This window comes from Equus asinus, chromosome 9 (assembly GCF_041296235.1).
Source record: "Equus asinus isolate D_3611 breed Donkey chromosome 9, EquAss-T2T_v2, whole genome shotgun sequence".
Classification (NCBI taxonomy): Eukaryota; Metazoa; Chordata; class Mammalia; order Perissodactyla; family Equidae; genus Equus; species Equus asinus.
In genome coordinates, this window is record NC_091798.1 from 95,508,692 (window position 1) to 95,517,699 (window position 9,008).

A 9,008-nucleotide genomic window follows, 5' to 3' on the forward strand; every position below is an offset into this window, starting at 1 on the left:
CCTTGGGAGTGGTCGCAAAGAGGGGCCGGGGTCAGCCCTCGGCCCAAAGCCTTACGGGACCAGGAAGATGCTGGCCGACTTTGTTCCCCAGCACATGCCCAGGCCTTAGAAAGCCTGCGTTGAGTAGAAGGCGGATTAGAGATGCAGGTGTGGAGAATCTGGCGCTAGTTACCTCCTAGGAAGGAAGCTGGGTTTCTGGGGAACATGTCGGGGAGGAAGACCATTCACTGTATGTCCGGGTGTACCTTATCACCTGCTCAAAAATTATTATAATCAAACTTTTAAATTAATGTAAGCGTTCTTAATCTGCTTCAGGAAGTAGCAGTACAGCAATAAACAAGGCGCTCTGGGCTAGGGAGGAAAAAATACAACAAACAAATGAACGAGATAATTTAAGAATGTATGCCATGAAATGCCATGAAAGAAATGTAAAGGGTGATATGACAGAGATTAACGGGAGGCTGGCTTACTTTAGGTGGGGTGGTTAGGGAAGGCCTCTGGTGAGAGGAAAAATGGCCAGACATGACGTTAGGGACACGCTCCACAGAGTATGGTGTGTTTGAACCTGTAATACAAATCCCCTGACTCATGGCAACACAAAGGCCTGACTTCCTTCTTGGAAGGAGAAAAGGATTCCACAAGAACATCCTGCTACATTAATAACAAAATGTCAAAGGAATAAAATCCTGAACTGACTGAAGAGACTGCTAGGTCATCCACAGGGAGAAAGAGAAGAGAGGCAAGTGTTTTTGAGAATAGGAAGGCAGGGCTGACAGCACAGAAGGGAGAAGAGATCCCTCTAAGACTTAAGAAAATAGAGATGTGTGGGTTCTGTAGGCTCCCTCCAGGACTCTGGGGAAGGAGGACCTCAGAGACACCTAAGGAAGCCAAGAACTCAACAGAGAAACCCCTGCTGAAGATGTCTCAGGAATCTTGGAGCCACTGCCAGGACCACATAGCATTGGACAGCATAATCTGGTATAAACTGAAGACCCAAGGCCTTTCCCCAAATGTTCTCTTCCACCTAAGAGTCTAGGGCATTCCCACAATTCTGTATGTAAAGAAGTCAATAATGACTAAGATTTAATTTCCCATTAGTAAAGGGCTGGGAATGGAGACAGATTTAATTTTATTAAATATAAGGTCATAAAATATTTATTACATACCCAAGTTTGTGGAGTAAATTCTTTATGGCATCACAGTAATTTTAAAAGTCTCCGGTTTTCTCTGGCAGACACACTTAACATTTCTAGTGTACACAGTGTACATCATGCACATCCCTACAACTAAAAACTATATTTTCAGCAGCAAAGAAAAATCTCAGACTGTAAATGAAGACCACATACAGAAACAAGTCTACCACTTACCTTCCAATTCCAAATTTCGTCCCTCCCCTCCTCCTTAGATGAGCTCTTTCTCTCTTCAAAGAGCCTGGCCAGAGAGTCAATCTTTTCCCCCTGTCCAGGTTACTCCGGAAGAAGTTGGCTAGGTGGAAACAGACACCTGGCCAATAAACTGTAGCGAGGAGGAGGGCTGGGGCGAGGGGAGACTGACAAGCATGCAAGGCCATCTGAAGTTGGAAGAATAGTGAAAATGACAGCTAACATATTGAGTGCCACAAATGCTGGCACTTAGTAGTTCACATATATTAATTCAATTAATTTAGGAGGTACAATTAATCAGAGGCACAATTACCTCCCAGTTTTTCTGGTAAGGAAGCTTTAGTGCAATGAAGTGACGTGCCCAAGTTCAGACAGCTACGCATTGGTAGAGCTGGGCCTTCAACCCAGACATTCCATCTTGAGAGCCCTGTGTCTTCCCCACTTTCTCCTACCTTCTCTAAAATAGGCGATTTGTATAGGGTAAAATAAAAGTTGTCAAAGCTTGGTCATGTATACTTCGGGGTCCATTATAGTATTTTCTGTACTTTTGTATATGTTTGAAATCTTCCAAAATAAAAGCCTTAAAAGAAATAAGGTAATTTTACAGTGTTCAGACTAACTCCAAAGATTTCTCAGTCTTTAATAATTAACGGAATAGATGAAGAAAGTAAGTATCAACGAAATGAACCATCAAGCATCTTTACACATCTGTTTCTGGCAGTGGCAGGTGCTCCACAGCCTTTACACAGGTTCTCAAGTGTGTAAATAAATGAAAAAAACCGTAACTAAACTGGAGTATGGAAGGCCTGCAGGGGGAGCATTCACCCCCATCACAGGTCGTCGATTACTCCTACCGGGAAGATACAAAGGCACCTTCCACAGCAAGTACGGATAGATTGACGAGGAGGGAAGATTTCTCTTCCCAGGGGCAACAGCCCAGCCAATGAGAAACTCCGCAGCTCAGCCAATGAGAAGCTGTTGCTGCTCTGAACTGTTACTTTCAACCAATGGACTTTCCTTTAGGACAGCCCCGCCTTCCCCTTTTTCTCTATAAAAGCAGCTCCCCAGTTATGTCCTCCGGTCTTGCAGATGGTGCTCCAGAACGCGCACTTGTTGCGTGGTAATCATTTGGGCTATTCTTGCATAAACTCGTTTTAAGCCTTTTCAAGCTAACACAGGTTATGCGGGCTGTTCCGACAGCGTGCTGACTGCATCCCCGGCCGTCCCCTCCCCGTGTCACAACCCAAGCAGAGCCACCCCCACAACTCCACAGGCCTGTGCCCGCAACAGGTCCTGGGAAAAGATGGGAAGAGTCCGAGGTGGACTTGCATGTCCACTCTGCGGCCCTGCCTGTTAGGTCGGTCGCTCTGGTCTCAACTCCCCTTCCTGGAAAGAACAACCAGGAGCTCCCCTTGCAGGGCGAGGCGAGAAAAGGAAGGAATGTGTGCAAAGGCCTTCGCAGAGTTAGCCCTCCATCTGTCCTGACTTCCTCCCCTTCCCGCCTCCGCAAGGGGATGAAGCAAGCAAGCCACCGTTCTCCCTCGGAAGGTAGACATTGCACCGTTTACTGTCGGTCCCCAAAAGTGGGAGCGGTGACGCCCACACGGGTCTCACACACCCGACCCCCTTTCCAGCAGAGGGCCCCGGGCCCGGACCACTCCGGAACTGCGGACCCGGCTCCGCCTGCCTGCCTGCACATCCGCCCGGCTGCGCACCGCACCCCGCCACGCAGGCTGGGGTCCTCGGGCCCGGGGATGGGGTCGGTGGTTGCTCATGGGTCCGGCGGGGTGGGGATCCCGCCTGCCGTCGCAGAGGGAGGGGGCCGGTGGGCTGCGGTCCGGCCGCCGTCAAGGGCCAGCTGGCACGGCGCGGAACGCTTCCCCGGAGGGGAGCTGTGGGGACAGAGCCCTGGGGGCGGGGGTGCTGGTCTGGACGTGGTCGGAGCTGTACCTAGAATCCTAAAGCCCCTCGAAGATGGGGCTCCGACGCAGTGTCCCACCTAGCTCTGTCGTTGGCCCTCGCAAGTCACGTTTCACAAGCGTCTGCATTTGCTCTCTCGGCGGTGGAAGTGTGGTCCTGTGTATCGTCTCTCTCTCCACCCACACCCTCTAAGCCAGAAGTTGTTTTGGAATTCTGGCCCGTGGAGTCAGACGATTTAAGAGAGCTGGTATTTAAGCCCCCGCCGGCGCACCCTCCCCCTCCCCCCACCCCCGTGACTTCGTGGTTAAGTTTGTGCGCTCCGCTTCAGCATCCCTCGGTTTGGAGATTCTAATCCCGGCGCCGACATACAGACTGTTGATCGTGCCATGCTGTGGCAGCATCCCACGTATAAAATAGAGGAAGATTAGCACAGATGTTAGCTCAGTGCCAATCTTCCTCAGTCAAAAAAAAAAAAGAGAGAGAGAGACCGGTATGATAATACTTTTTTTTTCAAAGATTGGCACCTAAGCTAACATCTGTTGCCAATCTTTTTTCTTCTTCTTCTTCCTCTTCCTCTTCCTCTTCCTCTTCCTCTTCTTCTTCTTCTCCCCAAAGCCCCCCAGTACATAGTTTTATATTCTAGTTATGAGTGCCTCTGGTTGTGCTATGTGGGACTCTGCCTCAGCATGGCAGGATGAATGGTACCATGTCCACGCACAAGATCCCAACTGCAGAACCATGGGCCACTGAAGTGGAGCACACAAACTTAACCACCCAGCTGCCGGGCAGGCCCCTGATAATACTTTTAAGACCTTAAGTGTTTACCTTTAAGCTTCCTTCTTGTCACCAGTTGTGCACCATTCAGTGTAGTACTCTGCTGGCTTATCTATTAAAAAGCAAACTTCAGATACGTTTAAATAAGAGCCTATAATGGAATTATTGACAATGTTGGAGATGGGAAAAGAGCATGACTTTCTTTTTGTAGGAGGAAATCAAGGGGAACTTGCCCACCAGAAAAAGATGAAGAAATCCCAGGAAATTAACAAGGGAAAAAGAAAAGAGGATAGCTTGACCGCTCTGAGGCAGCAGAGGTGAGTGACAGTTCTCAAGGCACTGGTGTTCATTTGGAGAATGGAAAACATTCTCTAAATCCCTGGTAAACTAGGCCTAACCCACAGAAAGGGGTAACAGTTGAGTGTCTGTGCCAGGCATACTAAAACTATATGGGGGAGTCATTATCCCAACACATGGATGGTGAGTTTAAACTCTGGCTATAATTTGTCTTGCAAAGAATCTCATGCAACCCCAACAACCGTAAGAACTTCATTTAGCAAAATAATTGAACATCTCCCATATGCAAGGCACTGTTAAGTGCCAGGGCTACAGCATTTTCAAAGCAAAAGTCCTACCCAAACTGGTCTGGATGACAGGTGACTCAATTATAATGATGACTGTTCTGAAAGAGACACAAAAAATTACATTAAGTATATTTCTGAAGATCCATTGGGTTGGAGAGAATGCAAGTGCACAGCCTTGATGTATAACTATATTTGACAAATAATACAAAATTGCTACTGAAATACCCTGAGACTGCAGCTTTTTTTTTTTTTTTTTTGCTTTTTCTCCACAAATTCCCCCAGTACATAGTTATATATTTTAGTTGTAGGTCCTTCTAGTTGTGATATGTGGGATGCCACCTCAGCATGGCCTGACAAGCGGTGCCACGTCCGTGCCCAGGATCTGAACTGGCAAAACCCTGGGCCGCCAAAGTGGAGCGCGCAAACTTAACCACTCGGACTGCAGCTTAAGTGAAAAAAAAAAATTCATGTTTCTAAAAGAATTGACCAAAGTTTAATTTTATTCTAAAATCAAATTTTGTCCATGTGGAACTTGGAGGTCAGGTGAATAATTGACTTCATGCTCCAGCGTGGCTTCTCCGTGGTCCTCAAGCCTGGCTGCACATTAGAACCTCGTGGGAAACTCATGTCTCCTCAGCCTGTGCTCTACACCGAGGCTGATTTAATTGGTCTGGGGTTGGGCATTAAAAGGTGCTCTGAGTAAATTTTATTGTACTTAAGTTAAATCTGACTTTTAAAAAAAAGATCCCCAGGAGATTCTGATGTGCAGCCAGAGTTAAGAATCCTTGTTTAATGAGGTTGAAGCCCTTCGAGCGTCACACTTTTCTCTGTGACGTTTATTATGAAAGTGATAAGCTGTGCCTCAAATTTCTGTTGACTCACATTGGAGTAAAAGTGAGCATGGTACAGATCAGTGACTCTGACATAGTATTTTTATTGGAGAACCTAGTCTAGCTTGGCTCAGTAATAGCCACTGTTTAATGAGTACACACTTATAAAGCTCCGTTCCAGATGCTCCATATGTGTTATCCCTATTCATCACAGCCCTGAAAAGTGGTGTTAGCCCCAGTGCCTGGAATAGGAAACTGAGGCTCTGACTTCAGTGGCACGCTAAGGTCATGCAGCAAGCACAGCGGAGCTCGGTTTCAAACAGAAAAGTGACTATCCCTCTTCTTTTTCACCATACCTCCTTTCTTGTAGCTGTCTTGTTTGTCCTTCCTTATCCCTTGGTTTTGCTATCGGATTTGCAGAAATGTGTCACTGTCGTGGACAAAGCTACTCATCCTGAATCAAAATCTGAGACTACATATATGCGATAACAACGTCGGAAAGAGCCTGGCCTTTGAAATTGGGCAAACCTTGGTTTTTATGTGATTTGGGGAAAATTATTTAGCTCTAAGCCTTTATTATTTTTTTTTAATCTGAAACATGAGGATTATAACTCAGAGTTTCTGTGGGACTTAATCCAGAGGCAGTGAAGTGCCTGGCCTATAGTCGGTGTTGAGTACCTAGCCATTTAATATATCGTTAAAAATGCGGGTCTCGTGGAGCATCTAGCCCAGGTCATCTGGTTGTAGCTCACGGTTAATATGGCACGTGGAGGTTCAGCCAGAGACACAGACCGTTATGAGAATGCCCTGAATATTCTGCTTTTCTTTAGTGTAATCCATTCTTAATCACTAGCTATTGGGGTTTTTGGCTTGTAAGAAAGTGAACTGCTTCATAACATCTGTGTCCTGACCCTCGGCACCAGTTAGGATGTCCAGGAGACTACTTAAATGCCCCCCTTTCAAGAGAAAACTTAGAGTGAATTAACTTTGTTGACAATCAAGAGTAATTGTCATTATTTCTACATATAGCTGACTAACATCAGGTGCTTTTATATGTATATATGTATTCATAGCTATTCCTCAGAAAGCCCTGATGTGCGTTGCTCTGATTTTGAAAAGGCTTTGAGGTTGTTTGCCTAAGGTCATGATAACAGTGGAGATGGTATTCAAAATAAAATCTGAATTTCCATTCTTTGCCTTCCCATTCTGCCATCATCCATGAAAACGGAAAGACATGAACGTTTATGTCTTCTTTTAAATTGTCCTCTAATCTTCTGAATGGGTTGTGTATAGAAAACAAGTGAAAACATAAAATCAGTTTTTCTGTGCAACTTACAGCTTTCCCCCCCATTATAGGGTCTCTGAAATCATGCAACAAAAGCAGAAGGAAGCTAATGAGAAGAAGTCTATGCAGACAAGGGAAAAATGATGACTATTTGGAAAACCTGGGTGCTACTGCCACCTGGGTCTATCATAAGCTCTATGATCAAGATCCTATAGAGTGAACAGTCATTACATATGTTGTAAGATATCTTTATAAAACTATTTTAAATTTTACCTTTCACCCTGACTTAGTGTGATAGTTCAGAACCATTCTTCAAAGAATAAAACATCAACCATGCATCTGACATATTGATGAACATTTATCAGCAGTGAGCATTTATATATTAAAGAGATAATGTGATCAGATAATAGGATGTCTTATGTAAATCTAGAATCTTTGTTAAAGTAGATCTTTAAAGTCAACTGTATTGTCAAATAGAATTTACGATACATTAATCTAATTTTGCTTTGTGATCAACTGGTTTGCTTGAGGAATTTACGATAGATAGTACAAACCGCCTGCAATAGTGACTAAATGAACGGAAACTAAGTGACGTCTCAGTAAAAGCGCTACTTACAGCTTTAAAGTTTCTTGGAATAAGTGCCTTTTTTTTAACAGACAGTTGTTTAGAGTAGAATTAGGTCCACAACAAAATTGAGGTTTCCTGTATACCCCCTGCCCCCACTCCTGCACAACCTCCCCCTTTATGACATCCCCTCCAGAACAGAGGGTTTGTGTAATTGACGGACCTGCACTGGCACGTCGTCACCGCCCGAAGTGCAGCCTTTACATTAGGATTCTTCAGAACTTGGACTCTTCAGAAACTTGTGATTTAACAATGGTTGTAAATTTAGAAATACGCTAACCAAGAGAAACTAAGGCTTGGGACCTTGTTCTGTTCTGAAGTAAATATGCGTAATTATTGCAAAGAGAGTAAAAATGCCATTGAAGTAGTACATAAGAGAAAGTATTATGCAAATACTTGAGTTTTCACATCATGCAATTTGACAGATTTTTACTGATCGTCGAATATGTCTGCCACTATGCGAATGGACAGATCGCCCAATATCTCAGTGAAGGTTCTAGTAATCTCGTGATAGGTCACCTGCCAAGGGTACCACCCATCAATAGGATGGAATCCTAAGTGACTCTGATCCTAAATGAGGCAAACATGAAGGTTTTTAGCCTGAGTTTTTATCTTCCTATGAGCACAGATTTTTAATCAAAGTAAAGCTTTGTCCTATTTCTTAGGTTAACTTCAGTCTTCAAAACTTTATATGATGGTAGTCACAAGGGCAATAGGATTACAACAGCGTAAGTTACATTCTAATAAAAATGATAATGGAGAAGTCTGATTGTATCATAAAGATTCTTGATGGGTGTGATTCCTGTAATTCTTTTTTTTAGTTACTGTTGTTTTGTTTTGTTTTTTCTATGCTTTTTTTTGGTGAGGAAGACTGGCCCTGGACCAACATCTGTTGCCAATCTCTTTTTTTTCTCGCCAAAGCCCCAATACATACTTGTATATCCTACTTGTAAGTTATTCTAGTTCTTCTCTGTGGGATGCTGCCACAGCATGGCTTGATGCACAGTGTGTAGGTCCACGCCTAGGATCCAAACCAGGAAACCCCAGGCTGCTGAAGTGGAGCACATAAACTTCACCACTCAGTCACAGGGCCAGCCCCAATTTCTGTAATTCTGTCTCCAGAATTTCTACACGGGGTGATAAACCATGAGTCCAAAGAACGTTTTATGCTTTAAACCATAAATTTGCCTTTTTTTTTTTATAAAGATTTTATTTTTTCCTTTTTCTCCCCAAAGCCCCCCGGTACATAGTTGTGTATTCTTCGTTGTGGGTTCTTCTAGTTGTGGCACGTGGGACGCCGCCTCAGCGTGGTCTGATGAGCAGTGCCATGTCCGCGCCCAGGATTCGAACTAACGAAACACTGGGCCGCCTGCAGTGGAGCGCGCGAACTTAACCACTCGGCCACGGGGCCAGCCCGAAATTTGCCTTTTTTTTAAATGAATAGTTTCCATGTTTAAGATAGCCTGTGTAGTGCAATAACTTTGGACTTTTTAAAAGGTAAGCAGTTTTTATAAATCTGGGGAAAACTGAAGTTTCAAAAAACAGGGATGTTAGGATAAGGAAGATCTCTAGATTGTAATCAATCATTCAGACAAATCCAAAACTGAA

General features: G+C 44.3%; 1 protein-coding gene across 1 annotated transcript; it reads left to right on the forward strand.

Moving 5' to 3' along the window:
- Positions 1-4,247: 4,247 nt before the first annotated feature.
- On the forward strand, positions 4,248-7,240 carry LOC106838073 (small EDRK-rich factor 1-like). The gene is made up of 2 exons (XM_014851945.3): positions 4,248-4,393; positions 6,847-7,240. The coding sequence occupies exons 1-2, from the start codon at positions 4,248-4,250 to the stop codon at positions 6,917-6,919; spliced, it is 219 nt and encodes a 72-aa protein (XP_014707431.3). The 3' UTR covers positions 6,920-7,240.
- The last annotated feature ends 1,768 nt before the right edge of the window (positions 7,241-9,008 follow it).